Source organism: Leguminivora glycinivorella, chromosome 4 (genome assembly GCF_023078275.1).
Source record: "Leguminivora glycinivorella isolate SPB_JAAS2020 chromosome 4, LegGlyc_1.1, whole genome shotgun sequence".
Classification (NCBI taxonomy): Eukaryota; Metazoa; Arthropoda; class Insecta; order Lepidoptera; family Tortricidae; genus Leguminivora; species Leguminivora glycinivorella.
In genome coordinates, this window is record NC_062974.1 from 11,221,057 (window position 1) to 11,242,474 (window position 21,418).

The window sequence follows — 21,418 nt, forward strand, 5'->3', positions numbered from 1 at the left end:
CCGGGCGTAATTAGGTACATTTGACCAGCATGTTGATATTAATATCAAAGTTGTTTGTAAATTGTTTATACTACTTATATTTAATATTATAAATGGGAAAGTGTGTGTGTTGTTTGTTGGTCCGTCTTTCACGGCAAAACGGAGCGACGAAGTGTCGTGATTTTTTAATTGGAGATAGTTGAAGGGATGGAGAGTGACATAAGCTACTTCTTGTCTCTTTCTAACGCGAGCGAAGCCGCGGGCAAAAGCTAGTATATAATAGATCCACACAACATCATCTGCGTATGCTATTTATCTTCTAATGAAGTTCGTAGTCCATTATTGCAATACGACGTAAGTAAATAATTATAGGTCTTATTCCTATTCTGTGCGTGTCTGTATAAATTTGGAAAGATTTACGCTATAATACGTATCGGCATTTGCGTTATGTGTCTATCTATATTCTATACATATAATTATGAACTATCCACCCACCATCTGCAATAATCTTACTATCTAAAGACTGCAAAACTATGCACTATGTGACACGCTCTAAGGCTCTACAAAAAATACAGTGTCAGATATTTTTGCGGCTTTGCCGTGTAATATTCTGCAGGTAACCTATGTACGTTATGTCATGTAATGCAGGTAGGTATATTATGTCATCATGCAGCTAAAGCGATCAATCATAAATATACATAGATAGGTACCCTAATTTATAATCCTTCTTTATTATTGCTGTGTAAATTGTGTACTAGTATTATTGTCATAGGATGATCATCTAAATAGCATGTCATAGTCTAAAATTAAACTTAATTATCACTTGTTAATAAATATAATAATTTTCTAACATTTACCTATAAAATTACATTTTATAAGGGATATTTTTGACAAGTTAATATTTAACAAATAAGTTAACATGTATAATAATGCAATGCCCTAAAGGGTTTGTGGTAAAAGCACTGATGTCTAGTTGTAAGATCTATTGTAAACCCACAAAAGCAAGAAATAAATGAATGAATATACTATTATCGCTTTAATCATCTGTTTACCAATAAATTATCCGCTCTTGTATTTGAACATCATTACACAAAACAGTCCAGGTACCAGGTACCTAACCTACCCGACCGTAAACAACATCGTTGTTTGTTTTGGACAAGGCAGAATCGACTGACTGCGGGACTAGGATGCTAGTCGACTGCGTAGTGAACTAGTGTACCTGGATGTAGACTGTGGGAATACTGGGAGTGTGTAGTCTCCTAAGTTTATAATAATATGAGCACGTGGTGAGCTCGGTAGCACGAATATTGAGCGACGGAGCCGCTGATGGGAAGATTGTCGGATAATCGGCTCTAACTGGGTAATGGCGAACTTGATACGGTGCGAGCGCCCGACCCATTGCCACGGATAGGCCCTCTAGCCAAGACTACTATCGCCGACGCCCCGTAGCTTATCGTAGCTATTTCTCTCTATTGCTCTTCCGTATTGGTGCAACGCAGACAGTTGCGTATCGTTCGCTAAGGCTCCTTAGCGAACGATACGCAACTGTCAGCGATTGCATTATTGGCTAGAGGACCTGATTCCGAGACCCTGCGCCCCGTTGTGGCCCACTTGCTGCATGGTCATACAACTACCTTTGACTTTGTCTGTTTCCTCGACATCATTTTCTTAAGATACATTATATTTTCCTATTTATTTTATCGCTAGTTGTTTATGCTTATAAGTTTTATTACGTACGAGTTAATGTTTTGTACATTTTTGTATGTTTATATTTATTTAAAATAGTGATAATGCAAATCGCGCTTACAAAATCTTATATCTATCACAGGGACTTTATAGCTAGGTATTTGTATAAAAATATGTGCATGACAAATTGTGAAACTAAGGTACCTAATCAAAATTTTACTAATCGAATATAATTTCTAAATAAAGTAACCAATCAACACCATTCTTAAATGCATTATATGACGGTACTTAGACAAAAATACTGAATTACATGAAAAACATCCATCATTCAGGAACAAATATTCTACGTTCACATATAAATGCTCTTGTACTAATTAGGATTCCAAGCAATATATTTTACCTATCACAAGATTAAAAATGTTATTGGACAAATACATCAGTTGTGATGGCAACCGAACGAGTAGATTTACATAACAATCATCCGGAGAAAGTATTAAATCATATCTCAATATCTATTGTTTGAGTGCAACGGTATCTATATTGGCATAAGATCGTAGCTGTCAGCGCTTACGTGAATAAGCTTAGGTACATTAAGGTATTACATAACTCCATAAGTCACGTTTTCATAATGGCACGGAGCTGTGAAGACCGACCAAAACCGGCCTTGTCCTCGATGTCCTCGATGTATGAGTACTTTAACTTCGTAGCCTTAAGATGGTAAACACAAAGTTTACTAATCTAACTTCCATTGTCGTAAAGTGCTAGTCAACAATGGTCGCCTGCACATAGTATTTATATATATATCTGAAGATACTTTAATTACTTCTTGAATGCGATCATGTTTCTTAGATCAAGATGTCCGCATTGTAACGTAATTATGATCACGACAAGGTGTAAGTGCGTTTTCACATTATCCGATCCGATATCGGATGTCGGACCGATATCCCATACATTACATGCGCCATCTTGGATTTTTTGTATTGAAATCCTTCCGACATCCGATATCGGATCGGATAATGTGAAAACGGCCTAAGGCGAACGCAAGATGTAACTTAATAAGTATTAAGCATTTAGCTACAGAGATGTGAAACTAAAACTTTGTTTCTTTATTCTGTTATTGTTTTCAAGTTATTTTACGTCTTTTGCTCGTCTGTTTGCTCGAAACTTATGCGAACAACTTATGTTGTTCTTGTAGTGAACTTTATTAGGGGAAGGTTGCGATCATTGGACCAACGCTTTGATTGGACCACTTAAATATTTCTAAATCTATTAGTGCTAAATGGAATCCAGTAAGGTACAAGGTGACCTTAGGCCTCACCTTGGGCCACCCCGTAACCTCAGTCGCGCCTCGCTTCCCGGAAGAGAGTGACGCGTCCAAGTGTGTTTCGAGCGCTGTTGAAGTTAAATTACGCGAAGGAATAAAACCACGAAAGTAAATACATTGACATGACAATTGAATTTGTGTGTTGATGTGTAATGCTTAAATATTTATTAATGAGCAAATTTAAAACAACAGTTTCCAGGCATTTGTTTCCTCAATTTTTTTATGTTTTTATTTGTTTACCTAGTTGCTATCAATGGACCACCTGCGGGTTCTATCATCGGACCGGTCCAATCATGGCAACTTTTTTTGTAGAATTATTCACCCTTGCGCAAATAGACAATATGTAAGAAAAAACTAGTACATACATATGAATATAATATATATATTTTTTAATTATAAAATTTGTATAAAAATATTTCATAACAAAATATTTTTTGTCGATTTCCATAAGTTTACATGATTGGGCCATAAGTCTAAATTTCCTAAGTCCATTGGTGGCGACTTTGTGGTCCAATGAAGGCGACTCTGGTCCAAATAAGGCAACAGCTTATGAAAACCTTTTCCTGAATTTTCTCTAAATTTATTATATTTTTTTTATTGTGAATAAGGTAATTCATAAATAGATGTCAAGAATTAAAACTTCTCAAAGTAGTTTTATTTTTTGACATAAAATATATGAATTATAGAGCAGCGAAGTTAAGTGGTCCAATGATAGCAACCTTCCCCTATTCCTGTATTATTATAAAGATATCACGGAAGACGAATAATTACAATTAGGTAATTTCACTTTTTGATTTTAATAAATATCAATTTGTTAGCAATAATGATTGTCATGTTTCTAATTTTTATCTGAAAATCAAAGTGGTGAAAATGCGAATGAGCTTTAATAAAGGCTTCGCTGTAGAAAAACCTAATAATTTATTTGATATTTTATCACACCCACAGGTTCGCCTATCTATTGGGGTCATAGGAGGCACGGCGTTTGCGATGTTCGAAGGCGCCGTGATCGCCATCATCCGCGAGCAGCGAGCCGACTATGGGCTGCAACGGGTCTACGGCAGCATCGGCGGCATGATCTCCTCGCCGCTGTCCGGGCTGCTCATCGACTACGCCAGCCGCGGCAAGGGCTACACCGACTTCAGGTAACTGTCGTAGCGAGCACGGCCGACTACGGGTTGCAGCGGGTCTACGGCAACATCGGCGGCAACGGCATGATCTCCTCGCCGCTGTCCGGGCTGCTCATCGACTACGCCAGCCGCGGCAAGGGCTACACCGACTTCAGGTAACTGATGTTGTAGCGAGCACGGCCGATTACGGGTTGCAGTGGGTCTACGGCAGCATCGGCGGCAACGGCATGATCTCCTCGCCGTTGTTTGGTCTGATCATCGACTACGCCACCCGCGGCAAGGGCTACACCGACTTCAGGTAACTGTCGTAGCGAGCACGGCCGACTACGGGCTGCAGCGGGTCTACGGCAGCATCGGTGGCAATAGCATGATCTCCTCGCCGCTGTTCGGTCTGCTCATCGACTACGCCATCCGCGGCAAGGGCTACACCGACTTCAGGTAACTGTCGTAGCGAGCACGGCCGACTACAGGCTGCAGCGGGTCTACGGCAGCATCGGTGGTAATGGCATGATCTCCTCGCCGCTGTTCGATCTGCTCATCGACTACGCTACCCGCGGCAAGGGCTACACCGACTTCAGGTAACTGTCGTAGCAAGCACGGCCGACTACGGGCTGCAGCGGGTCTACGGCAGCATCGGTGGCAATGGCATGATCTCCTCGCCGCTGTTCGGTCTGCTCATCGACTACGCCAGCCGCGGCAAGGGCTACACCGACTTCAGGTAACTGTCGTAGCAAGCACGGCCGACTACGGGCTGCAGAGGCAGCATCGGTGGCATGATCTCCTCGCCGCTATCCCTGTCGACTACGCTCCTCATCGACTACGTCAGCCGCGGCAAGGGTGTAGTCGACTTCAGGTAACTGTCGTAGGCGAGCACTAGATCAGACCGCGTTACATGAAAAGGAATATGTAACTAACCTATGTTTTATTTGAACAGCGAAGGTAGGCTAGTAAATAAACTCGTTAATCCAATCTCAACGCTTAGTCAATTTATATTCCGTTTGTAAAGTAAGTGGGCAGTAAATAATGGGTAGCGTAACGTAAGTGGGTATCCTAATTCTCGTCTACTTCCCCTCTGCCTGCCGAGGACATGTAAGGTACCTAAAAAATATAGCTAATTATATAATTAAGCAATTGAATCATAGACTGTAAGGTAAAAAAAATATGCTTATGTTACTTAGGACCGCTGACACGCCGACTGACATTTCGGTGTGAAGTTAATCCATACCAAAGAGGATCGAGCATTATAGAGAGTTACTGTTAAAGTAAAATGTGTAATCACAGTGCATAGACTGCCATCTCTCGACACAAGCTTAAAACTTTTGAACCTCAGTTTTGACAATTTGGCCCATATTCTTAGCTTGATAAGTATGTGTTAAAATGTCAAATATGAATATTAGCGCCATCTAGCCGAGCGTTCCCCAAAGGTGTAACGCCATCTAGGCCACCGTACCTTTTTCTCTAGGGCTTTGATGCACGTCTTTTTCTTAGACTTTATCCGTTTATATGAAGTTATATATGTCTTTGATCCATACTAATATTATAAATGGGAAAGTGCGTGTATCTGTTTGTTTGTCCGTCAAACCGGACGTATCGACCCTTAAAATGTTCAACATTTATCTTTTCATAAGGAAAATAATCCTATGCAAAATGCTCATGGTTCAGTATTCGACTTCGTTTTGTTTTGAAAATAACATTGGGACTTAGGATCAGGACTCACCTAATGCCTTAGACGGTCTTTAAATAAGGCGGGTAAAATGATTTGAATAAAGTCTGTTTTAAGTGAGTTAGATTGACAAGTAAAATGATTTGTTTCCAGGCCCGCATTCTACCTGTACGCCGTTTTGAAGGTGTTGTCCGGGGTGCTGATGCTGAGCATCAACCTGGAATTCAAGCAGCCTGCGCAGAACCTGCTTGATGACGTCATATCCGTGTTCCGGAACGTTGAGATCGTGGCGCTCTTCATAGCCTGTTTTATCATGGGTAACATATTTGTTTCTACCTGTATGAAGAGAAGGTATTGTCCGGGGTGCTGCTGGTGAGACCTAGAGATCATGAAGCTCCCGCAGACCTGCTCCGCGATCTCATATGAGTCATATCCTGAACATTGAGATCATTGTGCTCTTTATAGCATTTTAATACAAAAATATAGAGCAGCACTTCGTTGAAGATCAGCTGTGCTGCATCAGCTTAGCCCGAGGGTGAGCCTCTCAGAACATTGAAGTGGATGAGTGGTTAGCTGGAGCTTTAACTTGAGTTAGGAATGACTGAGACTTGAGCTTGACAACAGTTACACTACGGGAACACGTTCATCCGATAATTACTTTCTCTTTGGTCTTTTTTAATCTGCATCAACTTGATAAATATCTAAATTAATATCGCTAGACTTTGGTTAAATCATAGGTGGTGGCTATTATGTAATTAGTCAGCCACATAATTTCTACGTCCAGTTTATACGTCTGCAAACTATTGTGTCTAAGTTGCTATGCATATTGCGATACGTTTCTTGGCGCGGCAGCAATTCACATCTTTTCACTTTTATGAGATCTGTGAATAATTTAATTTACGTTAACTTAAGTATTTGATTTTTAATCACATATTTATGCAATTGAGTCAATTTATTGAATTAGAATTGTTTGTCAGAGCTTAATATGCCGATGAATATGTTGTACCTACTGATAGTGATAGTTAGCCACAGGGGTTAGGCAAATGCAACTAATCTAAGTCTAGGGCGCTATACTTGTGTTGTGTCAGTTATAAAAGAGATACTCTTAAGAGGATACGGTAGCGAAAATGCTAAAATGGAAAGGAGCCCCCCTTTCAACTTGGGAATTTTAGTTAAATATACAAGTGTTATTAACTAGATTTATCGAAAAAAAATTGTCCATTAAGAACAACTCGGTCAAAAGATATTTCAAAAAAATCTTTAAAATCGAGGTTCCGCTCTCGACTCTTTCCTCCTTCAAAACTTAATCAATCGGAACGAAATTTGAGAATCCGAAACAATGAAATAATCTATGTCGGACCGTTTAGCTTTTTTGGTTAATTGTTACCAATCTTGAGTATCACACCTTTATTTGCGCAACAATGAAAAAGGCCGTTTTTAGAAATTTTTGATTGGCTCTAGAGTCTTTAAAAAGCTGAATATCAAAAAAATCAAAACGGTCCGACACAGATAAAAATAATAACAATCTGTGTTGAAAAAAATCATTGCTCTATCTTCAAAATCCAGGGAGGAAACAGTCGAGAGCGTTTGTATGGAGAATTGACCCCTACCGTATCGTCTTAATAAGAGACGTACCGTTACTAGCTCTAGCTAAAGTTGTTTGTATTGCACACACATATACTATATATATTTGTAGTAATTAGTAGGTAGGTTCATATTTGCTCCATGAGTGCAATTGCCCTAACTGGCATTACATTTACCTAGATCGATCGTGTGTAGATTGTTCCACATATGGCACGTATGCTACCATTGAATACATCCTGTAACGGTAATTTTATCTTAGCTGTGCGTGCACTTGTCTACCTTTAAAATATTTTATTTTGCAATAAACTAAACTAGTTATATAGGTACTACCTATTACCTAAGATACCTATCTATTGCAGGCACATAAGCACCATTGACCTTACTGTACCTTGACCATAAATATCGGACTGCAATCATTCAAACTGCAACTGACTAATAAATCTAATAAAATTACGAGTAGAAGTAGTCACGCATACCTATGTCTGACCGATCATGGACCGATTAAAATAAACTTATAAAACTAGTTTTTTATTAAAATTAGATTTATCACGCCAATGATCTCTCAATATCTATTAAATTTAATACGTACAATAACAATATCAATAAAGAAATAGTTTGACGCATGTAGGTATGTAACTTAACCCTTGTCACCTTGGTCACCTTGAGAGAAGATCGGGAAGTCACAGCAAGACGCCGTCCTGCTGGTCACCAAAAATATCGTTGGGTGGTAAAGTGGAGGTTGACCTCCGTGAGCTCGGCATCGGCGAAAGCTGGCGGGATACCGCTCAAGACCGAGCAAAATGGCGTGCTCTTGTGTTGGAGACTAAAACTGATTTTGGGTTATCGCGCCAGCCAAGTAAGTAAGTAAAGTAGTATGTAGCTTAATATGTCAAAATGTAAATTTGCAGGCACCGCGTGGGGCTACATCGAGAGCTTCCTCTTCTGGCTGCTGCAGGACCTGGGTGCGTCGCGGTCGCTCATGGGCATCACCATCACGGTGGGCGGCGTGGCCGGCCTGCCGCTCCTCGTGCTGTCGGGCCCCATCATACACCGCATAGGACACGCCAATGTGCTGTTCATAGGATTCGTGTTCTACGCTATTAGGTTACTAGGTGAGTTCCACAAACCTTCCACTCCTGTATACCAGGTCGCTTATGGTCATCATCGTCAAGGCTGGTGGCATGGCCGGTCTGCCGCTCCTCGTGCTGTCGGGCCCCATCATACACCGCATCGGGCACGCCAATGTGCTGTTTATAGGATTCGTGTTCTACGCTATTAGGTTACTAGGTGATTTCCACAGACCTTCCACTCCTGTATACCAGGTCGCTCATGGTCATCATCGTCAAGGTTGGTGGCATGGCCGGTTTGCTGCTCCTCGTGCTGTCGGGGCCCATCATACACCGCAGCGGGCACGCCAATGTGCTGTTCATAGGATTCGTGTTCTACGCTATTAGGTTACTAGGCGAGTTCCAAAAACCTTCCACTTCTGTACACTGCAGGTCACTCATGAGAATAATCTTCAAGGTTAGTGGAATGGCCGACCTGCCGCTTCTCGTGGTGTCGGGCCCCATCATACACCGCATCGGCCGCGCCAATGTGCTGTTTATAGGATTCGTATTCTATGCTATTAGGTGAGTTAGTCTCCTGTATACTGCAGGTCATAGGCATCGTCATCGTAAACGTAGGTGGCGTGGCCGGCCTGCCGCTGCTCGTGGTGTCGGGCCCCATCATACACCGCATCGGGCATGCCAATGTGTTATAATTACACAGACCAACCCCTATAGACATCCATTACAAGACGACTCGCGGTCGCCAGCCTTCCTAGTATTTGCACTGATATAAGCGCGGGCGCTCGCCGTGCCCGATCAGTATCGACCAAGTAACAGACCCGAAAGCAGCGCGTGTTTTTCGCACTAAAAAATTGGAAAAGGGTATTTTGATGCCTTAAAGATGTCCACCTGTAGTGTGAAATGGTGTGGAAAGGTAACAAGAAGCTCAAATTTAAAAACAGACGGCATTACATTCCACAAATAAGTCATATTTATAATTAATTCAGAGCCGGCATAGGTCAACTTACATTGGCCACTTACGCGTCAGTAGAGGGACAGTCATACTTCTGTCCCTTTTCATCTGGCGCGACTGCCCGCCGTCCTTGAAACGGCCAATCACAGCGCGCTTAACACATTCCCCGCCCGCTCCTCGCACCCCAAACACTGGTGACTCGTATCGCGAACAAAATATACAAGATTGCCACTCTATAGGAGGTTCTCTGTGTATAATTATAAGATTCGTATTGTTCGCTTAATTAGGTGAATTCCACAGAGCTTCCTCTTCTGGCTCCGGGACTTGTTTTATAGTTATTTGTTATACAAGGGGGCAAAGTTGTATTTTAACGCCGAGTGTGGAATTGAAAAACGAGCAAGTGAAAGGATTCTATAGTTGAACCACGAGCGAAGCGAGTGGTTTGAGAATAGAATCCTGAACTTGCGAGTATTTTAACACACGAGAAGTAAAATATATTTGCACCCGAGTGTAACACAAAACTTTTCCCCTCACTATAGCGAGGAAACTACAACGCACAAAATACGTTTCTCACTGCTTCCAGTAGTTCCACAGGTGGTAAATCATCTTTATTACTAGATTCACCTACTTTTATTAATTTTAAAGCAGTTAATTTGACTTTATTCAAGGTCAAATTACTTTACCCACTAGTGGATAAAATGCGTTTTTACCCGCTGGTATTAAAGGACAAAACACGTGTTTCCGAGCTAGTGAGGGGAAAATGTCTTTGTTAATAAGATATTTATTAGATCCGACGAATCCTGTCTTTTACTTACGCCTTCAGTTTGCAGGCGAGTTCTATTATTTTCATATTCAATTTCCTCTTCTGCAGTATGGTAAAGTTACGTTAACAAATTGCTTTAACGTCCCTAATCCTCTTATTTTAATTTTGCCTGTTCTCGTTTGATATACATTATACATACACCAAGTCACTCATAAATGAACAAAGGAACAAAGTAAAGGTTATTACCTACTTATTAGGTCACGAAGCCACTGGGTAGAAAGCTTTTGAGGTTTTCTCAAAATGCTGCGGAGGTAAATAATACTATAACCTACTGCTACTTGAAAAATAAATATTTCATTTTCATTTTTTACCTCATTTGAGATTTATTTACTTTAATTAAGAAACTCGAAAAATATAATGATGTTTGGATTCACATGTAGGTAAATATTTGCTGTAATTTCATTTTATTTTATTACGTACATCTCTGACTAACCTTAGGCAAAATAAACAAGAATTTTGTCAGAACCACCTGCTCCTCCTATAAGATCTCATCTTCGCGTTTTCATATTATCCGATCCGTTATCGGATGTAGGACCGAGGACCGATATCCCATACATTGAAGCCGCCATCTTTGATTTTTGCCTTTGAAATACTTCCGCTAAATTTTATTGTATGGAGAGTTCCATAGACCGCTCTGCTGCGTTACGTTGATAAGTCTGCTTTGGTTGATGCAACTGGCCCTAAGTAGACAAAACTCCTCGTTTAATTTGTTTTTCATCACACCCGCACTTTAAATGTGCTATTGCACGCAGGCGGAGCGTGAGTTATAGAAAAATCGTTCTCCCAAGGGAATAATGAAATTTCTTGTACCGTACTTAACTTTTTTTACATCTATTTACATATTTTTTACATTGCGATGCGATGTTATGTGATGCGATGTGATGAAAAACATTGTGTGTATCTCGGCGAATATGAATATTACTAACTCGAGTCTCCAGCAAGCCGTCGCGATTTAACTTACTCTCGTTAGTAATATTCAACTTCCTCCCCTTACTGCACAATGTACTATTAACACTATCTGTGTTAAAAAATCCTATTTCATAACCGGGTAAGCAAAGAAGGAAAAAAAATTCTTCGTAGAAAACTGCAAAAAATAATGGTTATCTACGAAGAAATAAAAAATCCTCTTTCATAACCCAGTTAGCTAGGAAGAATTATTTTTCCTCATACAAAACCAGTTATCAAACTTGGTTAACGAGGAACAAGGGTAGATACAATTACCTACGTAATTCCATACCCGTGTATCCTAATTTATATCCTCATATTTTCAGGTTACTCGCTGATCTACAACCCATGGCTGTGCCTAATATTCGAGGCGCTGGAGTCCGTGACGTCATCGCTGTCGTTCACCGCGGCCGTGACGTACGCCGCGCGGCTGTCATCCACAACAACCGATACTTCAGTGCAGGGACTGCTGGGAGGCATCTACTACGGCGTCGGTGCGTCAGAACTTACTATGTAGCCATAACAGATTAACAGAGTGATCGTCTATGTCTACAACACACGTTTGGTGTTCGAGTCCCTGGAGTCACTGATGTCAACTTACGATGACGTATCGGCCTACCTGTCTACCACCACCGACACCTCCGTCCAAGGTCTGTTGGACGGCCTCTACCACGGTATTGGTGCGTCTACACATGGCTACTATCTAGCCAAAATAGGGTGATTAGCCCGATATTCGAGGCGCAGGAGTCGGTGACGTCATTGCTGTCGTTCACCGTTCTACATATACCTAGTATACCTACGCGTCCCTGAATGATAAGTATGTACCTACTTTTACGAGGGGTGGGCTACTGGGCCTCTGTAAGACTAGAACGGCGTGGTATAAGTACCTTTGGTATCAAATCATACTACTTACTCGATATATTATAGTTGAAAATCTCAGTAAAAAAACTCTACCTTTTATGTACCTACGTATATGTAGAACTGTAGGTGTACTTGCATTTGCTGCAGCTATGAGTAGATGAACTTACTTGACATAATACAAAATACAACATAGCCTGATGCAACCTAGTTATAAAGTAATCCGTAGCTAACCATAATAAATTCTTATAAACGCCTAGTTAACTGGTAGAGCTGTAATTTGTTTAACTGGTTTGGGATTTAAATTATCAAACAGAATAGTGATACTTAACCTCTTTTACTATTTTCCATCTAAATATATAAAAGAAGAAGCTGACTGACTGACTGACTGACTGACTGACATATCAACGCACAGCCGAAACCGCTGGTTCTAGAGATTTCAAATTTGGCACGTAGGTTCCTTATATAGTGTAGAGGAGCACTAAGAAAGGAATTTTCAAAATTCACCTCCTAAGGGGGTCAAATGGGGGTTCAAAGTTTGTATGGGGAAACAAGATTAGTTTGCCTATTTTATTCGAAACTTCACAGGAAGGCTCCTTAAGACATATGACTGAATACGTGTTTCAGGTTTTTTGAAAATTTAACTCCTAAAATGGTGAAAAGGGGGTGATAAAGTCAAAAAATCAATATGGGTATCGTTTTTATGGTTTATCGGGTCGCTGATCACGATAAATACAACGTTTATAAAATCTAACGAGGCGGAAGTGAAATACCTTCTCCCCTGTTGTGGTGCAATGGGGTTTAAATATCAAAAAAATATATAAAAGAAGATATTGACTGACTGACTGACATATCAACGCACAGCCGAAACCGCTGGTCCTAGAGATGTCAAATTTGGCACGTAGGTTCCTTATATAGTGTAGAGGAGCACTAAGAAAGGATTTTTCAAAATTCGCCTCCCAAGGGGGTCAAATGGGGGTTCAAAGTTTGTATGGGGAAACAATGTTAGTTTCACTGTTTTATTCGAAACTTCACAGAAGGGATCCTAAAACATATGACTAAAGACGTGTTTCAGGTTTTTTGAAAATTTAACCCTTAAAAGGGTGAAAAGGGGGTGATAAAGTCAAAAAACTAATATGGGTATCGTTTTTACGGTTTATTGGGTCGCTGATCACGATAAATACAACGTTTTTAAAATCTAACGAGGCGAAAGTGAAATACCTTCTCCCCTGTTGTAGTGCAATGGGGTTTAAATATCAAAAAATATGTAAAAGAAGAAACTGACTGACTGACTAACTGACATAATATATCAATACACAGCCGAAACCGCTGGTCCTAGAGCTTTCAAATTTGGCACATAGGTTCCTTATATGGTGTAGAGGAGCACTAAGAAAGGATTTTACAAAATTCTCCTCTTAAAAGGGTGAAATGGGGGTTCAAAGTTTGTATGAGGAAACAAGATTAGTTTGACTATTTTATTCGAAACTTCACAGGAGGATTCCTAAAGACATATGACTAAATACATGTTTCAGGTTTTTTGAAGATTTGACCCCTAAAGGGGTGCAAAGGGGGTAAAGTCTAAAACACAATATGGGTATCGTTTTTATGGTTTATCAGGTCGCTGATCACAATAAATACAACGATTTTAAAATCTAATGACGTGGAAAAGAGATTTTCTCCCCTGATGTTGTTGTGCAATGGGGTTAAAATATCCAAAATAGCCATAAGTATAGCTTTAGTTTTCATCTTTACTTCTGGTTCAAGAGATTTCAAATTGACACGGAAGTTCCTTAGAGGAGCACTAAGAAAGGATTTTTCAAAGTTCACCTCCTAGCATGATAATTTGACAGGGGCAAGGACAGGGACAGGGACAGGGACGGGGACGGGAACGGGATAGGGTTAGGGACAGGGACAGGGACAGGGACAGGGACAGGGACAGGGACAGGGACAGGGACAGGGACTGGGACAGGGACAGGGACAGGGACAGGGACAGGGACAGGGACAGGGACAGGGACAGGGACAGGGATAGGGATAGGGATAATAGGGATAGGGATAATAGGGATAGGGATCGGGATAGGGATAGGGATAGGGCAAGGGATAGGGATAGGGCAAGGGATAGGGATAGGGATAATAGGGATAGGGATAATAGGGATAGGGATAGGGATAGAGATAGGGTTAGGGATAGAAATAGGGATAGGAGTAGGGGACGGGGACGGGGATAGGGATAGGGGAGGGACGGGGACAGGGACGGGGACGGGGACGGGGACGGGGACAAGGATAGAGATAGGGACGGGGATAAGAATAGGGATTGGGGTCGGAATAATCGGTCGGCAATCGATATCTAGGCAGTGTAAAATGCAGGTGGCTCAGTGGGAAGGGATTAGTAAGTAGGCATTGGCGAGTATCCTGCATCCGTAATAACTATTACATTCAATGTGCTGTAAGAAGATCGTTGTTTGCTTGCCTTTTATATGTTTACATTTGCAATAAGTATAAGCAAAATGGAAAAAATTGTAAGCGATAATGCAAGGAAGTACTTTTTACCCTACCGACCATAGCGTCGAGATACTGGCTATGTGGGTTGTATGAAGTTTCCCCAGTATAAATATTTATACATATAGGTAAAATACATACATATTCGTACCTACTACCTACGCTGTGGTCGCTGTGTAACAATTCTACAATCATTGCAAGAATTTCTTTTAAAACAATAGTAATATGTGTAAGGTACAGTCAGCCAAAAAAGTGGTTTACCACTTTTCGATCAATAGAGTCGAAAAGTGGGATACCACTTTCTTGGCTGACCGTACAGCAAATAGATCAGTTACAATGGCCCCCCAGTCGAGAATTGCCCCGCTTTACCTTAATCTAAATAATCGCGGACAGATGTACCTACAAAGAAACCTACGGATCCAAATGAAAATCTTATTTTTTGTAAACGTTTCAATAAGAATACTTTTATTACGCGGGCGAAGCCGCGGGTAAAAGCTAGTCATTAATATGTAACTAACACATTGGCTTATTTCTTCTAATGATATTATTAAATGCCGATGAGTTGATTGAAAAAAATGTATTATATGTAGTTAAGTACGCAGTCAGGATTGCCGCGTACACCTTACGTGTTCGTAATATAATCTTGAATGCACCTCTTCCTAGTGTTCCTAGTCCTAACAGATTTACAAAACCATTTAAGTGCTAATGTGAAACGTTTTTTCCTATAGGTAAAGGAGCCGGGAGTCTTATCGGTGGTTATCTCATGAAGTTCTTCGGCACGAGACCGACGTACCAAATATTCGCGGGCGCCACATTCATTACCGGATGCATGTATTTCTTGTTCAACAAGTTCTACATCGGAAAGAGAGCCATGGGCGACGAGAACGACCTGTGCAAGAAAAAGCCCACGATAACCGACGTGGAAAATCGCGAGACAAACTTAGAAGCAGACAAAGGAAAAACCATACTAGATGGCGCTGACAAAACTGATATATCTACGTCTGCGAACGTAACTAACGACTCGCCGAAAGTGTCCGATCAGAAGGCTATTTTACCACCCGACAACATAGATGGCGGTAGTGACTCCGGAGTTGAAAATCCAGCGTATACGGAAACGGAAAGCATTTCGAGTAATACAAAGAAAAATGACAGTAAAATAGGGTAATCATGAGATTTTATTTAGGATTTAATTAATAAATAATTCCATAAATTTAGTTATAACAGATTTTATTGTAATGTATATAATAAATTATTTTAATTTAATTATATTTTTGCGTTTTATTTAAACTGTATAGGTACAACGTACAGTTTTCATGAGTTTCATGACCCAGGGAAGGCGTGTGCACATCTCCCTTTCATATGATACACTTGACCTAATAGATAACCAGACTACGAACTTTGTAAAATATACAGGCTAGGCTTAGAATAAATTTAAAAGTGGAAAATGTCTGCCTTGGGTGAGACTTGAACTCACGGCCTCTGGATCGATACTCCAGCGCTCTGCCCCAACTGAGCCACCAAGACTTCAACCAAGCCAGCGAAATTTTCCACTACTAAGGTCAATGGGACCCGTAGCGACATCTACCGTAAGAGTGTTAAACTTCTTAAACGGCAACCGGAGTTCCAAGTCATATTGGAAATTCACCAGTTACGATGCGCTAACCATGCTAATTTTTAAAAAAATTAAAAAAAAATTAACATTTTAAAAAAATCGATCCAGAGGCCGTGAGTTCAAGTCTCACCCAAGGCAGACATTTTCCACTTTTAAATTTATTCTAAGCCTAGTGGCATCGATTGCAGACGTTTCTGCTAATCAGAAGTTAAAAAATATACAGGCTGTAGGCACACGCCTTGTGTTAGAAAAAAGTCAATAATTCAATTCGATTTAATTAAAAACACTTTTGGAAAATAAGTTCCTTAGAGAAAATCTGTGAATATATATTTACTTACGTCCCTTGCTAATAAAAAGCGTTTTCCAATTAATTGCAAATAAAGGAAATGTTGTGATTCTCTAATATTAAAAAGCCGGCGGTATAGATAGGTAGTAGTAGTAGGTATGGAACGGAACTCACATAGAAACAGTAGGTGTTTGCCTATAAAAGTGGTACCTACTCACTTATCTCATTCAAGCGTTCCAATAAGCCTGAAATGACTGTCTAATGGCTATTCAAGGTGCCCGTTTTATTAGCTAGCATAGGAATAAAAACGCTTGTTTGAATGCTTTTAGGTTTAGAAAATGTTCGATCTCCTGAAGGTAGTTTTTAATTGCGATTCAATGATTAAAGGTTTTTATAGATGTTATAACATCGGTTTCTTATTGCACCACCTAGAACATTTTCTGTTTTGCTCAAAGGTTGGCTGGGACTGGGAGAGAATATATGCCTCATGGAATTGAGTTCACCTTTTGTACATCGAGTTTTGCTTTTGTGCAATAAAGTAGGTAGGTATAAATAAATACAATTCCGTCAAATGTGACCTTTTCGGGTGTCCCTCTACATTCCTAAGAACGTTTGTTCTATTATCACTTGGCCTAACCGTTTTGGCCTAATGGGCATGTAACCTAATAATCAATTAGCATAACATCATACTTGGCATACTGTAACGGATGGCCTAATCTTTATTTGTCCTATTTATTATTACTATATTATTTAAAAGGCCTTATTTGCGATAAAACTTATGATCATAAAAACTCTTGATCTATACTATTATTCCATAACTCTTTTCGCCTCATATGTATAAGCCTAATATATAATGCGCATAAACATGTCAGGCTTTATAATATGTGGCATAACTAACTAATCTAAATTTGTGTGCTGAATTATTGCCTGCCCGAATATAACCAGTATACTACTTGTTTTTGTGTGTTTGTTGCCACAAAAGTGGGTTAGGTTAGGTTAGAACTGCGACAACCACAAAATCGACTTGTTGGCAGAAAATTGGGTTAGGTTAGGTTAGAACTGTGACCATTAAAGAAACAACTTGTTGCAACAAAAGCGGGTTAGGTTAGGTTAGAACTGCGACAACCACAAAATCGACTGGTTGGCACAAAATTGGATTAGGTTAGAATTGTGGCCATTAAAGAAACGACTTGTTGCAACAAAAGTGGGTTAGGTTAGGTTAGAACTGTGACCATTAAAGACACGATTTGTTGTCAAAAAAGTGGGTTAGGTTAGGTTAGAATTGTGACCAATAAAGAAACAACTTGTTGCAAGAAAAGTGGGTTAAATTATAGTAGGAGCAAAAATATTAGGACATATAATATTAGTTGAAATCGCTATAGGAGTAATAGTTAGTAGGGCATAGAATGCATTAGGGAGAGAAAGGATTATGACAATGAATTATTATGAAAAACTGTATTAGTATAACTAATAAGTATGCCTATTAACATTAGAACACAAAATTTTAGGACATAAAAATTTCATCCAAAACTTAATAGGGCAACTACAATTAGGGCATATCATCGTTAGGCCAACTGATCATTATACCAAAGAGTTTTAGGCGAAAAAAAAATAGAAGAAAACTTTAGGAATCTAGATATACATCCGACTTTTTCAAGTAAAAATAGAAATAAGTACTGTCCAGTTGTTCATGCTTTTCTTATAATAACTATCAATATCTGATGTTTCATTTCATGCATGGTATAAAACATTTGATTTTAAGTACAGGCAAGTTCCCTATTATCGACAGACATAATTTATGGGATACAGGCGTGATTGTATGTATGTATGTATGTATGTATAATTTATGTATACGAGATATACATAGGTAATACAAAACATACATTTAGGTATTTCATTAGACGGAAGGAAGGTTCCTATATTTGTGTTTAAGCTTGTGACACTTTCTTCGGCCCGACCTCACTTGCTCGTGACATCAATTGTCTTGCTAATAGTGTAAATCATAACGCTGTCTGTGGTCATCGGGATCGTGCCTTAGGCGCGGTGCTCCACATTCCTGGGTACCGTAAAAAATTATCACAATTTTACTCTCGGCTTATCAGTACGGTGAATATGGTACCAGGCATTGTCCATTTCTCAGACCATTTCTCATTTGGCATCCGAACGGGCCGGTAGTGCAATTGTGGTAGATGAAGAAATAAAGTAAATGGCTCCGACTGCGGTGTATTTTAGTTTTATAGTGAGCTTATATCATGTACATTCGTTAAATTTACCCGGTCCCCTCGTGTATGTAGTGACTCCCGCGCCACGCACGCCGGCCACGCTGAAGATCGACGAGGGAAGATCGGCGCCCTTCTATTACCACAACTGGATGAGGAGGATGGATTCGCCCAAAAATGCTTCGAGTACCACGACCACGACTACGCCGAAAGTGGAAACGCCAGATTTGATATTTGCTGAATTCGAATCTCATAATGGAGATAACTATAGAAAATCATTGAGGAACCTGTTGGAGAAAGAAAAAATACAATCCAAAACATCTACCACCATGAAGCCATTATATGTGTCCGACGAATTCCCGGAGCAAACTTCTCAAGTAAATTATGTTGTGCCAGACAGTAACACCCATGAAGAAGACAAATTGAAGGCGAGCACTCCTGATATGACTGATTATTTTGCTCTTTATAATAATCTATACGGTAACAACAACGCTGCCCCAGTATTGATTCCAACTACTACTGCATCCACTACGACGACGACCACAACCACAACTGCAGCCCCGAAGGTGAACAATGTAGAGGATATCTGGCATGTGATCGATAGTGAAAAGCATAATCAAATTGCTGGACAGTGGGAAGAAGTGCCTGTTGATGTTGAGAGTGATAAAACTATTACACCTGGTATGATCTCCGAGAAAGAACCCCAAAATGAGGATAAAACGAAAAACGAAGACATGATGGATGAGAACTTTGCTTTACCTGGGTAAGATGAACAGTATTTTCTAATGCTCGATTTTTAGCTTTGCCAAATAAAATATTGTTATTTTATTTGTTAATAGTACCTAAATTAATATATTTTTCTCAATTATTTACAGATTTGGAACAAATCCTGGAAACGGAGCCGAAAATGAATCCAGGGCCATTAGGACTGAACCAAATATTCGTTTTCCCTATATTAATTTAAAACCATTCCAAGTAAAAAATCATTTGCAAACAATAAGAAAACCAATAACGCCCTGTTTACAAATCTGGATAACTTTCATGAAATAACAAATCCAGTTAGAGGGGAATCCCAAGATGTTGCGCCAGTACGGCAGCCCATCGATCGTTATAACCCTGCGCAAGCGTATGTGCCCCCATCTAGATATGGTAAAATAAATACAAAACAAGATTCTAGCGCCAATAGTGCACCTGTAAAGTCAGTTGCGAACTTGGTGCCTCCTCCGCCCCCTCCACCGCCATCTACTGGAAACAATTTCCCAGCCCCCGATAGCTACGAATCATTTCCACCTTTTGCTTCCGCTGATACAAATCCTGCACCTGCCGCTCCAAGTCCTCAACTACCCCCATCAGTTTTTAAACCTTCGGCCCCAAAGTATCAACCTCCAATGGACACAGCGACATATGATTCACCCAGTGAAGATAGCGATTCCGATAGTCCACCTGTGGATTTAGGCTACCGATACAAACCACCTGCACCTCCTGCTAGACCTTTTCTTCCGACATTACCGCCTCTGTCAAAACCATTTAAGGGATACTCCTATGATAAACCCGGGATGCCAATGGATGACCCTCCTGCAATGGATAAACCACAGTACCCCGGTTACCATTATAAAAAACCCGAGGCTGAAGCTCCTCAAAGCGATGACCTTCCACCAAGTCCTAGCTACGATCACCACGGACCGCCTTCGTATGAAGGACCTGACTATCCCGAGCTAATATTTAACAAACATCATGGTGATGATGACAGCAAAGGAGGCGACGATATGAAAGGAGGTGATGATATGAAAGGAAACGACATGGGAATGATGCCTCCGCCTCCAGGGCCCGATATGGACAACTCTGGGCCGCCATCTGACGCTAATGGGTTTCCCCATGACTTCCCTGGAGATTTCAAATATCACCACGACTTTGACGACCACGATTTCTATCATCATCACCATCACCATCCCACAACAACAACAACAACGACGACGACGGAGATGCCTCGTGTCAATCGATACAGTTATTATTACTTGGGTAAAAAGTTGTATTACTTACCGTTATATTTCAGCGTTTACTTTATCTGTTATGTAGGGGCATTGATTATTAAGGCAGTGTTAAGACACAAGATTGTATATCCTAACAGCTTCAGACCAAACGACCAAACAGCTAGTTTCTTTTCAAAGCGCTCTGTAGATTCATGGGATCTTTCAAATGAAAATCTGCACGAGATTTCAGGAAGAGTCACGGCCGCCATTAGTAAAGCTGCTGAAAAATATATGAACAAAGTAAAACAAGAATAAACGTACATAATGTACCAACGTATTATCGCAATACCTACTAGGTCAAAGAATTGTTAATGTTAGTGTGTAATGTTAATTACAAATTAGTTGTGAACTGGACATATTCAATTCTGTAAAAAGTATATTTTTTGAGTATAGTTCATTATCACAACGTAAGATTTTTGAGACTTAATATAAGGAAGTAAGTTACTAATGAGAGAGCCGTGTTGAAAGTTATGCCATTTTATATTGCTCAATAAAATAAGTTGTATTAAACCTTGTATGAATTTATTTTAATTAATACACTAACGTGACCTACCTAATACTTACCCTAACTGAGTGCCTAGCCAACATGCCAAACGTTTACGCAATTTACGCGAACGAAATTTATTGTCGCAGTAACACATGGAAAAGTGATAGAGTTATGAGATGAATATGTACTATGCTAAGGAGCGTTTACTATATATTAGCAGTCCGGACTGAAGCACTCATGTTTTTTACCACGTCATGCAAAACCAAACCTAATCAAAACA

At 40.1% G+C, this 21,418-nt stretch overlaps 2 protein-coding genes across 3 annotated transcripts in view; both read left to right on the forward strand.

Moving 5' to 3' along the window:
- LOC125225701 overlaps positions 1-15,772 on the forward strand; it is a 35,898-nt gene extending 20,126 nt beyond the window's left edge. Inside the window, exons 7-11 of the mRNA XM_048129532.1 lie at positions 3,935-4,131; positions 5,933-6,096; positions 8,272-8,475; positions 11,480-11,647; positions 15,233-15,772. Of these exons, the coding sequence (XP_047985489.1) occupies positions 3,935-4,131; positions 5,933-6,096; positions 8,272-8,475; positions 11,480-11,647; positions 15,233-15,669 (1,170 nt within the window). The 3' untranslated portion in view covers positions 15,670-15,772. The remainder of the gene's footprint in view (positions 1-3,934; positions 4,132-5,932; positions 6,097-8,271; positions 8,476-11,479; positions 11,648-15,232) is intronic.
- Positions 15,773-18,491: 2,719 nt separating this feature from the next.
- LOC125225623 (basic salivary proline-rich protein 1) lies at positions 18,492-21,155 on the forward strand. Of its 2 annotated transcripts, none has more exons than XM_048129429.1 (2): positions 18,492-19,384; positions 19,497-21,155. In XM_048129429.1, the coding sequence occupies exon 2, from the start codon at positions 20,010-20,012 to the stop codon at positions 20,904-20,906; it is 897 nt and encodes a 298-aa protein (XP_047985386.1). In that variant the 5' UTR covers positions 18,492-19,384; positions 19,497-20,009; the 3' UTR covers positions 20,907-21,155. The 2 variants fall into 2 exon arrangements, with proteins under 2 accessions (XP_047985386.1, XP_047985385.1); XM_048129428.1 differs by having other exon boundaries at positions 19,497-20,313.
- Positions 21,156-21,418: the final 263 nt, after the last annotated feature.

Coding starts and splice junctions, on each gene's coding strand:
- LOC125225623 (XM_048129428.1), top strand. CDS start 18,609: ATGGCTCCGACTGCGGTGTATTTTAGTTTTATAGTGAGCTTATATCAT. Junction 19,385..19,496: donor GAGAACTTTGCTTTACCTGG/GTAAGATGAACA, acceptor AATTATTTACAG/ATTTGGAACAAATCCTGGAA.